Source organism: Protobothrops mucrosquamatus, unplaced genomic scaffold (genome assembly GCF_001527695.2).
Source record: "Protobothrops mucrosquamatus isolate PMUCROS unplaced genomic scaffold, P.Mucros_1.0 scaffold_310, whole genome shotgun sequence".
In the NCBI taxonomy this organism is placed as follows: domain Eukaryota; kingdom Metazoa; phylum Chordata; class Lepidosauria; order Squamata; family Viperidae; genus Protobothrops; species Protobothrops mucrosquamatus.
This window is the reverse complement of record NW_015386386.1, coordinates 1,020,177-1,039,129: the sequence shown is the minus strand read 5'-3', so window position 1 is coordinate 1,039,129 and position 18,953 is coordinate 1,020,177. Positions and strand designations below refer to the sequence as shown.

The 18,953-nt window shown below is 36.1% G+C and overlaps 1 protein-coding gene across 2 annotated transcripts in view; it reads left to right on the top strand.

The window, feature by feature from the left end:
- Positions 1–18,953, top strand: part of ATP2B4 (ATPase plasma membrane Ca2+ transporting 4) — a 69,662-nt gene that overhangs the window by 21,270 nt on the left and 29,439 nt on the right. For both annotated transcript variants that reach the window (XM_015832162.1, XM_015832163.1), the window contains exons 3-10: positions 6,375–6,632; positions 8,006–8,131; positions 8,830–8,955; positions 11,857–11,892; positions 13,979–14,140; positions 14,652–14,866; positions 16,136–16,378; positions 18,162–18,403. In XM_015832162.1, coding sequence (XP_015687648.1) covers positions 6,375–6,632; positions 8,006–8,131; positions 8,830–8,955; positions 11,857–11,892; positions 13,979–14,140; positions 14,652–14,866; positions 16,136–16,378; positions 18,162–18,403 — 1,408 coding nt within the window. The remainder of the gene's footprint in view (positions 1–6,374; positions 6,633–8,005; positions 8,132–8,829; positions 8,956–11,856; positions 11,893–13,978; positions 14,141–14,651; positions 14,867–16,135; positions 16,379–18,161; positions 18,404–18,953) is intronic.

The following is an 18,953-nucleotide window of genomic DNA, read 5'->3' as shown; positions in this document are numbered from 1 at the left end:
AGAGATCCGGGTGATTCCGGATCTCCCCTCCTTCCGCCGCGCCCTTAAGACTTGGTTGTTTCAGCGGGCAGGACTGGCCTAGGGGTATTTTAAATTGGTTTTAGCCAAATTTTAGTAGAAGCGGCCGATTTAAATATTTATTTTTAATGATTTTTTAAAACTTTGTATTGTATTGTATTAAACTGTTTTTAAACTGGCTATAAGCCGCCCTGAGTCCTACGGGAGAAGGGCGGGGTATAAATATAATAAAATTCAAATTCAAATTCAAAAATTCAAAACTGAAACTGGCTAATTGCTGCTTGGAGAAGGCATTTCTGTGGCTGATTTTGACATGGTGAGAAACCCAGCAGTTCTTTTTACTGTCACTGAAATTTGTTTGCTTCAGTTTTCTATGGAAAATTTCCATTGGAAGTTCTAATTTCATTGCTGTAACCCAATCCGGCCATCAACCCACTCTTTTTTAAACGGAGATGATGGCGGTAAATCCTTGGAGTTGTAAACTGAGAATAGAACAGAATAGAACACAATAGAATCCTATCAAAATGAAAATCAAAAATCCTCCTTCAGCATTGTCTGGATATGGAACTGAATCTATAACATAGTACTATATAGTATCTTCCATAACAGAAGATAGCCACTTGATTAGTTTTGTGGTATCCCTCCATCTGGTATATTCCAAATCAAAGAATAGAGCAGAGCAGAGCAGAGCTGGAGGGGACCTTGGAGGTCTTCTAGTCTAGCCCCCTGTTCAAGCAGGAGAACCTATGCCATTTCAGATAAGTGACTGTCTAGTCTCTTCTTTAAAAACCTCCAGTGATGGAATACCTACAATTTCTGAAGGCAAGCTGTTCCACTGTTAATTGTCCTGTTAGAAAGTTTCTCCTTAATTCCAGGTTACTTCTCTCTTTGGTCAGTTTCCAACCTTTGTTTCTTGTCCTGCCTTCTAGTCTTTGGGAAATAATTTGACCCCCTCTTCTTTGTGGCAGCCCCTCAAATACTGGAATGCTGCTATCATGTCACCCCTTTTTCTTCTTTTCTTTAGACTAGCTAAACCCAAGTCCTGCAACCATTCTTCATATGTTTTAGTCTCGGGCCTTTGATCATCTTAGTTGCTCTTCTCTGAAATTTTTCTAAAGTCTTAACATCTTTTTTGTAGTATGGTGACCAAAATTGGTTTGCAGTATTCCAGGTGTGGTCTCACTAGGGTTATATTAGCCTAAAGAGGAAAGGAAGGAACTCTGTCTAAATAGAGCTCTAATAATGCACTTGTGCTTGGCAACTATCATTGCTCCTTGCTAGAAGACTTGTTTCAGTATTACAACTCCATTCGCATTAGAGTTTTTTCCTGCCAAGGATAGCCTTCCCCATGCTGACACCATTCCAATGTGTTCAGATTATAATTCACAGAATCCTCAACATTGCCAAAGACTGGAAATTATAGGCTTTGTAGTTTCAGAATATCTATAGGATGCCAAGTTTTGGAAGGCTGTTCTGAAGCGCATATCCTGAAAACTATTTCTGCACAAGAAAACAGACACTTGAAATGAAACTAATTAACTTTTATTTACATAGATTTGGTAGATTATTAAATTAATTAATGATCTTCTTACTATAGCTATGTTATTACAAATGCAAATAATAAATTACAAGAGCTTATATTTGAGATGATATAATACCATCATTACCAAAGGCAGAACAGAAAGTTTTCTACATACAAAGTTAGATAGGCAGACATTCAGTAATTAGGCTATTAATATAAATATGTTAGCTGTGTTTTTCAGTATTTCAGAGGTATAACTTATTTTAAAATATTCCATTCTCCATTCTGATAAGTTTGCAAAGTTTATTCTGGTAATATGTATGAGGCACCTTAGTTTAACATTGCTGAGGGGCCATTTTCTTACTCACTGATCACTTAAGATGAGATAAATTGTGTACATTCATTTGATTAATTTAGTCCAACATCTTGCGATTAGAAATGGTTGAGCTGAAAGCTGGATATAATAGAAAAGGCAAGGTTTAAAAGAAGAGCAATTTGTCAGTTTCTGTCTCTCGCTGACACAGAACTGTCACAGTAGCAGTTAATAGTCTCACTCCAAAAAGATAGTCCTGTATCTTTTTTAAAAAAAAACTAGGCTAGTAGCTTTTACAACTTTGCTACAGCATTTATAGTTCTGTGGAATAGTTGTATTTTACGTAGAATTCGTTTTTTATGAAGTCGTCTGATAATTCATTTCATGGAATTGTCCCCTGTTTTAATAGAATCTTTGGGAGCAATTCTGAATCTATTTAGCCTCATTTATGTTTCATGAGATCTGAATAAATTCAACTTTGCGATGATCTTTCCCCCCCCTACCTTTTTTGAAAGAAAGGATTGTGGTATTATTCCTTCACTAGCAGACTGCTAGACATTTCCTTGCAATTGAAATTGTCCTTGTCTGCAATTTTATTTGGTTTTGGTTCTCTTTTCTCAGGAACCATTCTTTTCTCTCTTTCTCTCTCTGGGGTTGAATAGTAGGCACAACAGTGACTTTGATAAGCTGCTTTTCTTTTGTTAGCTCCCACTTCTCCTCATTTAGGAGTTTCTGTTCTTTCTGCTTGCTTTTTTCTGTTGTGATGCACTTGCTACTTCAGCAACATGCAGTGACTCCAAAATCTGTTTCCAGAGCTCAGCATTCTATACTTATGTTAAATAGCTCTTTGCATTGTGCGTCACTTTGCTCTCATTGCATTAAATTTCATTTGACATTTTGCTCCTGCCATTTAGTTTTTTTTAAAGACCAAATCTGTTCAAACTTAGACTGTTATACTAAATGTTTCCAATATTTTTGCTTGTAACTTGAGAATTGCATTTCTTTTGCCAGATTAATTTCATAAATTGTGGCATGCCCTGAATACATTTTTTAATTGGAATAGCAAGTCATTTTATCTGTAAAACAATTTGAATGGAAAAGCAGGTGACAAATTAGGCATCTAGCTAGTTGCTCTTACTTTACAGTTGACTGCTGTAACTCTCACAGAAAGGAGAGTTAATTTGTATCTAACTCACCCTCTTGAAATGCTGTAAGTCTGACTTGTTTACATATTCAGATTTGTTTGTATGTTTATAAATATTGTCAACATATGAAATGGTTTTGGGATACAGTACTCTCATCCCACAGACGAATACCAAAATTCCCTAGGCTATCCTACCTTATCACAAATAGATTTTTTTTTGCTTGATGTGTGCCAACCTGTAATAACTGTCAAGCTATTGCAATTTTCGATTGGTTTTTCTGATTGGCTGATTATGTGCCATCTAATTGATGACAATTCTTAGTGACCACATAAATAGACTTTCAGAATGATCCGTCCTCAACTGAGACCTTTAGATCTTCCAGTGAAGATCAATTGAATCCATCCACCTTACTGCTGGCCTTCTTCTCTTTCCTTCCTTTGATTTGTATTTCTTTCATTTGATTTGTACTCCTTTTCCGGAAGGATTTGCATGCATTTCTTTTTCTTGGAATTATTTATTTCAGATAACTTGGTTCTCTCAAAAAAGATAATTTTACTTTTGATCTTCAGTATAGTTTTATAAAACATTTTTATGGTTTATTTATAAAGTCATTCTGTACATAGAGTCCGTTAATTCTCCCTGAATCACTTCAGTTTTTACTATTTTTTTTTAATTGAAATAACTCATTGTCTTCCAGTTGCATAAACAGTTCTACAATCTTAAATACATAAACAGAGGCAAAAATTAAATATTGTGGATTATTTTAGCTGATTTAGTTTACCTAAGTAATTTATTATGTGATTTCATTTTTGAGACACTTTTTAAAGAAATTAGTATCTTATCTTTTTCTTTTGACATACTTTGTTTAGCTTATAGCTTTGTTTTTAAATATTGCTTATTGAAATGTTGATTTTGATAGAATTAAAACATTTTTGTCTGAATATAATTACTATTGAGCCATATATACAACAGTAATCTCTCAGCCCAAGGAACCCTTCCAAAATCAAGCAGGTATGCTTAAAATTTAAACATGGCCTTGAATTAATTCTGAAAGGATAACTATATTAGGTAGCAGGAATAAAAAAGAAACAAAACAAATTCCTTGGCATTAGGGAAAGGAAATTCTTATCTCTAACGGCTCTCTTATAAGACTTTAAGAAAGACATAAATTACAATAATTCCAAATTGATTTTAGTCATCATTTCTATACTTAAATTGGGGAAATGTTGGAAAACATTGTGTGCTTCATTTTCTCTGCATTTTAAACTATTTGATGTAACTAATTTATTGTTAGAGAAGCTTCATAGATTTTTTCTTAGAATAATTCTTCAGCACATTCCTGCTGTAAAAGACAGTATTATGAGTATTTTAATTTATTTATAAATGTGTGTGTATGTGTGTGTGTGTGTGTGTGTATCCTTTAAAATGCTAAAAATGCAAATCCTGGGTATCATTTTAACTTAGGCTAATATATATATATATATATTCCTTACAGTACAGATGGTCTTCGTTATCCACAATTTCATTTTCTGCTGCTTCATGTATTCACAGTTGGTAAATGCAGATCAAACTTTATCTGCAGTCAAGACTTTTGCAAAACTGATTTTAAATTTGTGATTCCCTTTGGAGGAAGTATTCTTTTGCAGATGTTATGGGTGTCGAAAATTGCAGTTAGGCTTTTCCACATGTACGTTTTGGCTACACCACAAAGAAAAGAGCCACCACTGATATACAGCATTCTCAAGAAGCTAACAATCAGCATCAGGAATAAAATAATAAAGTAATGAAACAAATCAAAATGCTACAAGTACAGGAGAGCCTCACAGTGGCAGAATCAGAGAGTAGGGTTTTTTTTTTAGGTGCCTGGGAAAACAAAAGCTTTCCTTTCCTTGGCATCTAAAAGACAGATGACTTGGCTGTTGAGAGAACCTCCTCTTCCAAACATTGAATGCCTCAAGCAAGAAGGAGCATTTCCTCAGGATCCTCTAGAAAATCCAGGAAGCAGAGGACTGAGGAAAAGCCTCCTGAAAGGGACTCTGCATGTTGATAAGGTTTGTGGGAGAGCAAGTAGTTCCTTAACGCCAAACATTGGCCCTATTTTCTTGTCCCCTAAAGCAGGGAGAAGGACAGATGAGTTTTGTAAAGTTTAAAATATTCTTAAAATGTTATTAAAATATTCCAGGTGGTGGCAAAACAGACCAGCTTATGTTACCTAATTTTAGAACTAAGAGGCTTTCTCTTCCTTTCAGTGTAATTTTTAAAAACCTTTCTTATACTTGCTCACTGCAACACTAGATTCTTCCAGTTGTGCCTTTTTTGATCAAAGGACTTATGACAATATCGTGACTTTGGGGTGATTCTGTTTTGCTTATTTCTGAACACCTTAAATTGAACCCAGAACCCACTGCTAACCAAGACATCTTGCATAGTAGTGATCTTCAGCTGCTCTGGACCAGAGTCACTTTCTTCCATGTAGGACTATATTACTGGCCTACCTAGCCTTTATTTTTTGAAGAAATATTCTTCTTTACCATGCTACATAGAACCATTCTCCATTCAGATGCCTGCTGTATGAAATGATCTCTTTTATTGAGATCAAATGGGTTCACAATGTGGACAAGAATTAAAAGCCTCATTTGTTCAAGTATATACATTTCATTATTAGCCACTTTATATTTTTTAATACAGTACTATTTGGTTTTGAATTGTATTTATATTTATTGTATTGTATTGCTGGATTTTTGTTTTTGAATGATTCCATTTGAAAATTGCTTTGGGAGTAATTCTAAAAAAACAATCATTTCAGGGTCAGACAACCTCTGGAATGCAACAGTTTGACATTTTTTAGGTTTCTTAGATACCCCTGAAGATGTTATTAACATACTTTGATATCTTTGATACTTCATCAGTGCTTATTATTTCAGTGAATTAATTCTCCTTTAATCATGAAGCTGATATAGATTGATAGGTTATTATTCTGTGATCATTGTCGCAGTAAAGCTTAGAATATATTTTTACGATTACCTTCAGTAGTTGAAGCCTATTATGCCCAGTGAAGTTTGTTCATAGATAAATATCTCTGGAATCTTTACAAAATAATTTGTATTCCTTTTTTCCTTTTGAGTTTTGAATGCAATGTAAATTGCATTCAAAATAAATACACAAAATAAACAGTAAATAAACAAAAAATGTTGCCTTTTTTGTATTTAATGTTGTCTGTAGAATTCAGTATGGAATGTAACAAGTGTGAGTCTGTCTAAAACATTGATTCTGTGATTCATCAAGTAGCAAATGGCAGTGGGTCTTACACAGTATCAGTTCAATATAGCAGTATTCTAAATCTAAACCATTCTTTTCCTCCTTTATCTGTTGGAAGTGTGTGGAGAAGCAAAGGGCAGTGGAGAAGATGAAGGCGAGGCTCAGGCTGGCTGGATTGAGGGAGCAGCCATCCTCTTCTCAGTTATTATTGTGGTGTTGGTCACAGCCTTCAATGACTGGAGCAAAGAGAAACAATTCCGGGGTCTGCAGAGTCGCATCGAGCAGGAGCAGAAATTTACTGTCATCCGTAAGGGACAAGTGATCCAAATTCCTGTAGCTGAGATTGTGGTTGGGGACATTGCTCAAATCAAATATGGTGAGTAACTATAAACTTTCCAGAATATTTTTCTCATGTATTGAAATTATCACTGTGATTACAGTTATCACTGTATGATTAAAACCAAAGGAACATACAAACATTAGGACATAGATGCTGCTTCTAGATTTGTGAGTTATCATTCACAAACCATGTGAATTATCTTTGCCAATCATAGAAATATCTCATGCTCATCCAAGGTCTTTGCTTCCTACTGGGAGAAGTATTATGATGACAGGGATGATGCTGTACAACATATGTGAGTCGAGATACCATGTATGTTATCAAGAAATTGCTGTGCTCCTATTTTCTTTCCTTCCTTCTGCACTCCTAAGCCCAGAAAGACAGCTTCAGTCCTTATTTCCTCAATTTTCTGTTGCTGTTCTACACTTAACTAAAATGGGATGAGAAAATCAGCAGTGTAGTTCATCTGCAGCTTAATAAAAACACCATTATTCCAAGATGCAGCATGCTAACCTTCCAGCATAATCTTCCTTCAGGCAATATAAGAAGGGCAAAGTTTAATTGCCTGGAACAGGCACATGGGTTCAGCATCAGGATGTACCGTGATGCCCCTTGGAAAAAAGCCTAGGAGGTGCAGAAAAAAGTTATTTTTAAAAAACATTTTTTAATTTTTTGTTTTAAAAAAAGAATGGTTCACACGAACCCAAGTCAACCAGTTATATAATACTCTTGGGCCTAGTGAATGTATGGTCTCTTGTGAAAAAAAGATTGGTTAGATGTCATATTGAAGAATTGGCATATAGGAAAGAATAAAAGCAGGACAGCAGATGTACAAACTTTACACTTTGGAGAATCTTATAGTACTTGTTCAAATGAAACTTGTAGGGAAAAAAATCAACATTGAATATGATTTTATTAATTACATGAATGTGTCCTGATGATTACCCTCTTTCAAAGCCTTCATAATATACTTGCTTATCTGCATTTCCTTATTTGTTTGTGGAATTGCAATTATGTCCCACGGCTGAGGGGTGGATGAATTGCCCTCAATTCCTAATGGAAGTTTTATGTGCAAAGGAAATAATGCTTAGCAGGAACACAGCCTGTGGAAACTCAATTTATCTCTTTTTCTCAGTGCAATTGGAATTAAACTTCATTTTTTTCCCAAAGCAAACTAGTAGAGTACAGGCAGGAAAAATGTGTTCCTATTAAGCTGAGTTCAGCAAAATTGAGGGTGTCTAATACATTCCATTTCCAGTAATGGCTGCATGCCCATCTTTGTCACCAGTTGTTTTTTTTTTAAAAAAAAAAAGTTACAGAAGTTAAGCTGCCTTTGGTTTGATAGATTTTTTTGAGCCTTGATTTGGTGGAGAAAACTTGGGTGACCTGTTGTTTTTCTGACTTTTTAGGGGACCTGTTGCCAGCAGATGGCATTTTGATCCAAGGAAATGATTTGAAAATTGATGAGAGCTCTCTGACTGGGGAATCTGACCAAGTGAAGAAATCTTTGGATAAAGACCCTATGTTGCTTTCTGGTAAGTGTCTCAGGTTGCAGGAAGTTGAATTTAATTTATAGTACAGGTCTCTGAGCCTTTTGGCATCTAGATGCAAATATGATGTTAATTGCCCCTTATGAAAATGCCAAGAGTTGTGTAGTAAAGAAGCTGTTTTGTAGTTCTCTACGATAAGCTAGAGAAGATTTTCCACATGTTTATTTTCGGAAATATTCAACATTTATTCTGTTTTTTACAGGGATCTTTGAACCACTTCATGCACAAGCGTCACTTATCTGGTCCATTCTTTTTGAATATGAAGCTGTAGTATAATGTATACTGTACTGAATACTTGATTCTCTATAGCATCACTGAACTCCTACTTCTTCCTGGAGAAATAGCACAACAGAATTCAAGAATGCTTTAATAAAAAAAAATAGTCTTATCCAATTCTTATGGACCAATGAGATTCAGCGTTTCATACTTCTTTAAAAAATGAAAGTGATTCAGTGTATATCATTGTATATACTCTCTTGCATGTATTATGTGCACTATGAATAGTGAAGCTAGCACAAACAGGAACTTCATGTATGCCCATACATTGATTCAAATAAGCGATCTAGAAATTGAATTTCATCTCCCAGATATATTCACATCTTTAGGTTATATTTTGAAATTAATTGTATAGTTTATCCAGTGCCTCTTTTTTTCCTTTCCCATGCTTCACCTGTTCTTATTAGGCACTCATGTAATGGAGGGCTCTGGTCGAATGGTGGTGACTGCTGTGGGTATCAACTCACAGACTGGAATAATTTTTACTCTTCTGGGTGCCGGAGAAGGGGACGAGGAAAAAAAGGCCAAGAAAGGTAAGATTCATAAGCCATTCTTTATGTTGGTAGCATGAAGTTCCTTAGTGGACTGACATTGGAAGTTTTTGAGTTTTATAAGGAAAGAAAACCCTGAAGGTTCAAGCATCTTATTGTAAACTCAACATGTAATCAGTACAGTGCATGCCAGAGATTAGAGGGTCAACGATCATGCTGACAGATCAGCTATAGCTCAGTAATGCCAAGAAATGGGGACAATAGAAGATTGCTATCTAAAAGCTGCAGGTTTTCTCTTTTGAGTCATCATCTTCATCAATTTTGAATTTTGAAAAAGGCAAGGGGAAATAACAGTTGTGTCAAGTACTTTTGTACAGGGATTTCGACAACCTGCACTTTTCCAACCTGCCTCCTCCCCTCCCCCCAAATTCTTTCTTTTTAGCATTGAGTCTGCTTTCTATGACAAGTGAGCATATTCAGTTGACATAAGGTTGTTTACTTCTCTGCTACCATTTAAAGGTACCTTTTTTTGTATGTACTGGTTTTGTGAAATCCTGTTGATACATCTTTTACGTTGATATGTTTTTGTCTACCTACAAATAGGCACTTGGTAGAAACAGGGTTGCCCTTAATAGATAGCGAGGATGAACATCCGTGACCCTTCAAGTGTAACTTGCTCACTATGGACACACCAATGAACCATACATAGGTTTCCCATCCCAGAATAGAATTATTAAGACCATACATAAGGTTAATTGATTATGTAACCATTATCATATTATAGCTCTGCACATCAAGTTACTTGGGGTCAAACAGTGGTATAGAGAACTATTGCTTTTGTCTCCTGCTTGGATGGGCTTCCCTGAAGCTTCTGGTAACATGTTTTTTGATGGTGTGTAAATCTTTAATAGAACTCTTTTTATGTACTTTCACTTTTAAAAATAAAGTTGATGTATCATGAGAATGATAAAATTCCTTACCCAAAAGATTGTACATTCAAAAGATAAGTACACATTTCTCTAGATTATTGTTTAAATCAGGTCTCTTGAAACTTTTACTTAAGAAGACATATTTTGTGGGGACATTCTATTATTTTCTCCCTCAACCTACTAGCATTGATTTTGGCCAGTGTGGGGTGGTTTCCATGGCCCATGTGACTATATTTTTACTAAAAGAGGAATCATTACTGCACCACTACTTAATACAAACATATTCATATTTTGAGCAATCCCCTTAAGTGTGTCGTTCATATTTCCATATTGTGAAATAAGCTCATGCTGAGTAACAATGACTGGAGATGGTAAATATGATCAGTGAATGTGTTTATTACAAAATAATTAATCTAAACCCAAACAATTTTAACAGCCTATACTGGGCTACTTGGCCTCTGTTAATTCACAAAACATTGTGCACAGTAGCTTTAGTTTCCAAATAAGGCTTTGAAGCTTTTTCACTTTCAACTGAAGACAAAGAAACCAGAACTTTGGTATGTGGTTTATAAAAACAGAAACCTGCGTGCTGGTCTGATTGGCTCATAACATAAGAGGCATCTGAGTTTTAATTTCGTCTTGGCCAGCCAAGGATGTGCAAAAAATGACCTGCTGTTCACTTCTCCAACATCACCCCACTGAAACAGTGTTAAAGGACAGGACTTAATGAGGCTAAGACTGAGGAAGGATGGTGGTGCAGTTTTGCTAGTAGCCAGATAAGGTCATTCTATCTATCCCTGTAAGTAGAAATGGCTTCTTTTTCCTATTTTTAGTTTAATGCACAAATGAGAGACTTGGAAAATATTTAGGCTGTAGCTGCTCCTTTATCTTTTCCTTTTGGAATGGGTGAAGATTCATAGCTGCCATCCAAGACTCTCTAACTTAGACCTCAGCAGAAATAGGGGTAATGTGTTATCCTTGAGGCCAAAGAATAAATCTGCAGGCAGAACATTCAGAACATTAATAATAAACGAGTATTTTCTTGAAGTCCCCTGCCTTTCCTTTTGATGTGGATTGAAATAGAGAATTCATCATGATAGCAACAGGGAGCATGATGTTCAAGGGAGTAGATCCCTATCTTTCTATTCCCCTACTCCACATGGCTCCACAAAGCTAAGTATATCTTACTCCTATCAGATTCCGGGAACTATATGAGTATATAGATGTTCTACTGTTAAGCTTTTTAAATCATTAGCTAATTGATGTTCTACACTTTCAAAAAAAACAACAGCTGGAACTATGTGGTAGAAGGGGTAATTCTTCTATGCTTAAACTAGCACCATTTTCTGACTTTAGGGTTTTAATAGTACATGAACTTATATGGCTATGGCATACACAAATAATTGTTACCTACTTTTGGCAGTCCTGTCCTGTATTCATCCTCTACAGTAGTTTTGTGGGTATTTTACACTCGTATTTTAAAAGATTATTTTTTTCCCCTGAGGAAAACTTCTAGTGAAGTATTTTATTTTGTATTTGTCATCTGCTCTTCAATGAAAGCTAAGTCACTTCAGCCTGGTGGTAGAAAAAAACATGTAGTCCCCACACTGTTGAAAAAGTTTAACTTAAGAGGAGTTCAGTGTAAGAACTAATCCTTAATATTTAGTGCTAATAGCCCAGTCATAATACAATATATTCTGTCACTTTGATCAGCAAATATTCCATTGATTCAAATTGGTTGTTCCTATACTTGCTTGTTTTCAGTAGAGTGAGCACAAGAATTGAAAAGAGGGGATTCATAATGACAATTAGTTGGAGAAATATTGAATTCTCTGGGCTTTTTGCATTTGTCAGTCCAAATGGCAGTTCTGTCAAGTATAGCTTACATCTCCGTGTCTGGCAGCCTGCCCATAAGAGCACTGAGTTCCCACATAAAGGTGCCCTCACCATCAGGGACATCAGTGTCAAGAATCATGCGCTCAGTGCTGCACCCTTTCTCTCTTTGTCTAAACAGGTAAAAAAACCGGAGCCCCTGAAAATCGCAACAAAGGTAACCAGCCTCTCCATCCTTTGAACCAGCACCACACTAACTACTGAGCATTCCTCCTTCCTTCTTCCCATGAGTCTGTGCTCTTTGTCGCTACGGCGGGAATCTCGCCTTGTTGTTCTGGAAGAGAGTGTCATGATTACCACAATGCTAACCACCCACCACTCTTTTTTCTGTCCATTGTATAGCCATTCTTGCTTGGGAGAATTCCATATCTAGTACCACACAAACTTCATCTAGTTGAATGCTGAATTTTTGAGCTGATGCTCTGAGGTGTATGTCTTGATATCTGCATGCATACCTCACACACTTTAAAACAAAACACAAAAGTAAAGCTTTATGGAAATCTCTTAGTTAAATATGTATGAAAGACTATTTGATATGAAGTGAGTTCCTATACAATTGGAATAATTACTTATTTCCCAAGATGGTGTTGATTGGTTTTTCTATCTCCAGTCCCAAAACTGATCTTTAAAAAAAAAAAAAAAAATCAGACCCTTGTGGTGGGTCCAGCATATGTGTTCATTGCACTCTGTTCTTCTCATGGGCTTTTGAATCAAAGTGAGTGTTTATTTTCTGATATGTATCACCCCCTGTTCTTTCCAGGCTATGGTGAAGAAGCCCATTTCTGTACCTGTCTGTTCTCCTTCTTGCACTTTGCCTTTCTCTTTTTCTTCCTTTTCTCCACAGTTTTGAGTTTTCCCTCCTAATCTTGAAATCTTGGATTATTTTGGCATTGATTCTCCTCTTCCTTGCCCTTTCCCATCATGTCCATAAATCCTAACTGTGCAAATCAGTTATTAAGTAGTCCTGCCCACATTTTTCTGAACCCACACGACTTTGGGAATTGATGGCATTTTGCCTTTGTTTATCGATGAGAATTTTATATTTCAGTCCGTGCCTAAAATAATTCTCAGTGCATACAAATACCCAAATGAGCAATAAATAATTAAAAGAAGAAGCGCATAATATAAAAACCTACATCATTTGATTTTAGTTTTTTTTAAGCTCTTATTAATTCTGGGGATTTGGGGATTGAATCTCTGATTTTGGTAGGTAAATAAATTGCTGCAGTTATGCTGATATGCACTAGTTGAGGATCTACCAACTGTATTTTTAGAGGTTCCAAAGATATTAAGAATGGAGTCACAGAGCTTAGAAGAGATGGGTGAAAGGGAGGTTGAATGGACTAACTGATTCATTTCTCATTAACTGATCCAGTCCTAACCTCTTTATAATTAATCTTCCTCTCCTCTTACTCCTCCCACCTTCAAGATATGATACCTACATAAGTTTGAATACAGTAGTTTAAAAAAATATGGCATAAGGAATCTGATCAGAGAATAATCTTTATAGCTTTTGAAATTCATTTCTAGAATGTACTTTTGAAATCAGAACTTTGAGAAAGAATTTATCATACTTATTTACTTTACTTTTAAAAAAAAAAATAAAGACATCTCCCCCTCTATTAAGAGTGGAGAAATTTGGATAGCCTATAGGCTTCTTTTACATTAATTTCTCGAACCATAAGCCATCATAAAGACTAGACAGATGCTCTTTTTCACTTTCTCATCTATGTAGGCAGATATACTAAATGCAGCTTGGTTGATTATGGTTGCCTCTCAAGTCTACAACAGTGGCTTTGTTCAATAACAAAATCCTAGGTTTAGCCATGCCATCAGAATTTCGAACATTGTAGCTGCAAATAGATTAATTAGGTTTTTCACTTTTACTACCTCAGTGAGATGAGTACTGATGAATGCCTTGCACAGGGATTTGAGGTAGTCAGCAAGCTAGTCCCCAAAACCTTCTTATCAAGGCTGCCCTTCCTTCCAGATATAGGAAAATTAATTAAGGGGACATTTTCACAAGCTGCTTCAGTCACCAGTTCCACAAGAATGTGGAGCAGAACTGCCTGATTTTCTAGGTTTCCAAATTACCAAGTTCCCGTGAGTGCTGTTGGGGTTCCCATGCGCTGGGATTCTTTCTCTCTTACTCTCTGCCATTTTTCTTGTTCTTTCTGTTGCATCGGAAGTGTTTTACGACTGTTCTTCTCATGCATGGCATATTTGTTTCATCCTGGATTCAGCCAAAACTCAGGATGGAGTGGCCCTGGAGATCCAACCACTGAAAAGCCAAGAAGGGGTGGAGAATGAGGAGAAGGAGAAGAAAAAAGTGAAGATCCCAAAGAAGGAGAAATCAGTGTTGCAGGGAAAGCTAACCCGCTTGGCAGTTCAGATTGGAAAAGCAGGTGAGTACATCAGACGGCTTAGCGATTGTCTACTAAAAGTAGACTCAGATGATACGATATGATAAGATTCTAGAAAACCAGAAATTATGAATCAGTAAAATTTGCAATCTCAGTTCAAATACTACAGAACTTAGGTTCTACTAGGTTTTTCAGTATTGTTCCAACCAATGTTTCTCTAGTGTATTTCTTACTGCATATGAATCAGACTCAGCTTTAGTTCATCTGGCACAACTCTCCAGGGCCCCTGATGGAAATGTTTTCTAGTTTTGTTGCCTGCAAACCTTCTCAGGTAATATATTAAGCTTAGAATATCTATATGAATGGCATGAACCCTGGTAAAGTATGTACACAAAACTGATATTTCCAACGATATCTGGAAGACTAGAAGCTTCCTGCATTAATAAAATAGCCTTAGCCCAGATCTTCTGCCTTGCTTCCAGTTATATCCATAATGCAGTCAATCCTGTAATCTGCTGGAAATAGTCACAATTTTTTTTCTCTTTCTCCTCAGGCTTGATTATGTCAGCAATCACAGTTATTATTTTGGTGCTATATTTTGTGATTGATACTTTTGGGATTCAAGGAAAATCATGGCTGGCTGAATGTACTCCCATTTATATCCAGTACTTTGTCAAGTTCTTCATTATTGGTGTCACTGTGCTAGTAGTAGCTGTTCCTGAAGGCTTGCCCCTGGCTGTCACTATTTCTTTGGCCTACTCTGTGAAGGTGAGAATATGGACTCTGCGGGAAATTCTAAGGCTTTTGGATGTAGATATGAAAGGAAGATTGGATGGGCTAGGATGCACTATTAAATTACTGTGCTTTGGTTTTTACTGTGAAAAGGCTGTGAAAAGGTTTGAGTGTGGGATGCAATGGAATACATTTGTGTTCATTTGTAAATTTCTTCTGCCCTGTTTTTCATTAAGATGCATTTTTTTAAAGTACATTTGTATCTTTCTGAGCAGATGGCAACAACTGCCAGTAATATCTTGGTTTGAAAACTAAGCAGGTTGGGCTTGTCTAGAATAAGAACCTGGCTAATGTCTTAATTATTAAAAGCGATATAGAGATAACCATATAAGCAGTGATGGGATTCAAATATGTGAACAACCGGTTCTCTGTGTGGATGCTGCTTCCAGAAGTCCATTCTGGGCCTGGGCAACAAAAAATTAGCTACCGGTTCTGCTGAAGTGGTGCGAACTGGCTGAATCCCACCACTGCATATAAGAGAGTGACATGGAAAATCTTCCTATATTAGATTTACAAAAGAGCTTTGTGAAAGCTTGCATGAGTTTTGTGAGAAGGGAAAGAAAAAAGAAAAAGAAATCAAGTTTTACAATATTATCTGAAGAGATTAACAGTCCAGATTGTTAAACATAAAACAAATGAATATATAGCAACAAAGATGATTAGGGGATTGGAGACTAAAGCATATAAGAAACGGTTGCTGGAATTGGGTATGTCTAGTTTAATGAAGAGAAGGACAAGGGGGGACATGATAGCAGTGTTCCAATATCTCAGGGGCTGCCACAAAGAAGAGGGAGTCAAGCTATTTTCCAAGGCGCCTGAAGGCAGGACACGAAGCAACGGGTGGAAACTAATCAAGGAGAGAAGCAATCTAGAACTAAGGAGAAACTTCCTGACAGTGAGAACAATTAACCAGTGGAACAACCTGCCTCCAGAAGCGGTGAATGCTCCAACACTAGATGTTTTTAAGAAGAGACTGGACAGCCATTTGTCTGAAATGGTGTAGGGTTTCCTGCCTGAGCAGGGGGTTGGACTAGATGACCTCCAAGGTCCCTTCCAACTTTACTACTACTACTACTACTACTATTATTATTACTATTATTATTATTATAGCTGATTTATTGATCAAGTTTAAGATTGATTGGTTATTATCTCTGGTAATTCTTAATGGATTTAATTACCAATCTTCTCTGTGCCATTGAGTAGCTGTAATCTGTTTCAGTATTTTTTTATGTTTTGCTAACGCAGAAAATGATGAAAGATAACAATCTGGTTCGGCATCTGGATGCTTGTGAGACAATGGGAAATGCCACCGCTATTTGCTCAGATAAGACTGGGACCCTCACAATGAATCGGATGACTGTGGTGCAAGCTTATGTGGGAGACACACACTATCGACAGATTCCTGACCCAGAAGCTATTCTGCCCAAGGTCCTGGACCTTATTGTCAATGGTGTTTCAATAAATTCAGCCTATACTTCTAAAATCTTGGTAAGTTCCAGTTTATTTGGGGTCAACACTTAACATCTTTTATCCAATCTGAAGTAAAGAAAAGTGGGCTAGTCACTCACTTTTAACCTAGCTGGTTGTTGTGAGGAAAATAGGAGGCCAGAGTATTAGTTATGTTCACTGCCTTGAGTTGAATGTGAGGGTGTATGAATGATAAAAAAATTCTTCTCTTCCTCCTCATCTCACATTCACAATAACCAGCATGTATTAATAAAATATACTTCCCTCCTGAACATTAGGAAGTGATTTCTGAGAGAGAAAAAAAAAACAAGTGAATGAACTCTTTTTAAAAATCCAATGGACAAATCAATCAGATAAGAAAATTCTAATATTCTGTTTTCACAGATAGAAAATGAAACTTTTAGAGATGAAGGCTTTAATTTCTGAAAGGTAAAAGATAATTAGGACTATCGGAGGTATCTGCAAGATTTCATTAAAAAGACAAAACCAGTGTTGTGACACAAGCTCTATGCCTGTAGTGTATGTATATGTACAAGTACATCATGTATAAAAGGGACAGAGCTTTCAGTGTAATAGTGTTTTCATCATATATGCTTTTCCTGCAAGGATGTCCCTGAGTACTAACAACTTTCTGGATTTAGAGGGAGAAAGGTGATTCAGAATGTGCATGGGCACATCTGTTGCATTTGTTGCTCATGCATGATCTCTGTAAAAGACTTATTAAAGTGCAAGTAAGTGTAATGTTCTTACCCATGCACACCCAGGTGGGTCTGTCCTCTTAGAATATATCAATACACAGCCCTAAAATCAGCAGCCATCTTGTTAACTTGCTGTTGGTTTTTAAAATGTAATATCATCTTTTTCTCTTTGAAATTTTATTTCTTAGTGCTCAATACCTGCCACAAATTCTATTGCTTTTTTGTTATTTTCTAATAAAACTATTTGGAATTGGATGTAAGCAATGTGGGGTGCTAAATGCCTCTTTTATTTAAAAATGCATTCAGCAGAGTTTATTTTTTTTTATTAGGATTGTGATAGGAGTGAATGGGGAAATTAGCTTCTCCCTTGCTTAAATATTGAGAAGAAGTGATCTTCCGAATCAGATTTTTATATTGGAATTGATGTAAAGGCCAATATAATATAACATTGTAGTTCATTTGACTTTGGAGAGATGTCCTTTTTTTTTACCTCAAGATAGCATGGCCATTGATTTAGAATCATAGCATCCTAGAGTTGAAAAACAAAATATTTGGATGCAGTGCTCTATTCAGTGTAGGAATTCAAGAATCCCTGACAGTTGGCTTTTTCTTCAACTTAGGTGGCCAGATTCTCTATGCTTCATACATTACTCTATTTCTTAAATTAGTGTGCTTTGAAACATGGACTGGCATCTTTAATATCCTAACTACTTGTTCAATTAAAATAAAATATTAATAAATATTTCACGATCATAAACATTTTTCAATATTCACGGGAAAAATCAAGAATGGGTGGATAGTAAAAGAGCTTAAATTCTGTTTTTTTCTGGATCTTCACATCTCCCTGAGGAGTATTAGTGAAGAAACCCATTGCATCCCTGCCCTTTTGTAGACTCCATTTGGAATCTGGGTTGCCTGCTAAATAGACTTCTAAACCAACAAAAGTTTCCTTACATTAATTATCATAATCAGATATTTTGTCATAAGTTCTATCTCATCACCACTGCCCACTAAAATTTTAATCTTTCTGTTAGAGATTAAATAATTGTCACTATGGACCAAGAAGTTACTATATTTCTCTTGCTATATATGGTTTGGGATTTTAGCCACCAGAAAAAGAAGGAGGACTCCCACGTCAAGTTGGTAATAAGACGGAGTGTGGACTTCTGGGCTTTGTTCTGGACTTGAAGCAGGATTATCAAGCTGTCCGTAGTGAAGTGCCTGAAGAAAAGCTCTATAAGGTCTACACCTTCAATTCTGTACGGAAATCTATGAGTACAGTGCTAAAAAACCAGGATGGGAGTTTTCGCATGTACAGCAAAGGAGCCTCTGAGATCATCCTGCGCAAGTAATGTTCCTCTCAATGCTGGTATTATTCATGCTTCTTGAGACATTATTTTTAATAAGAAGCATCCATGAGATGGATAGTGGAGAAGTGCTGTTTCTAAATGGGGAAAATTCACAAAATGTATGAATATTTAGTATAAAAAATCTGAAAGAACCTATGGTAGCACAGAAAGGAAAACATATTAACTTCTCTATTTTATTTTCAGTTAGAATTCTGTTAGCATATCTTCTCTCTTGTGTGTTTCTAGTTCTCTACAAAAGGCTTAATAGGCTTAATTCAGACTCTTCGCCTAATCCCTTCAGATGTTTCACTCAGGAAAACTTTCAGCTAAGTAAATTGAAAAATGGTTGAAACAATAAGTAACTGATGAAACATCTTTAATTTGCTTTATTATTGCATTAACCTTTTGTAGTTACAGACTAGTTTGAAAAGGGTTTGCACTATTCTCTTCCATTTCTGAACCTTACTCAAAAATATTTTAAAAATCTTCAGTCATTATGAGTAGAATGTAAGATGCAGCCATATATTTGACCTTCATTTAGGATATCTT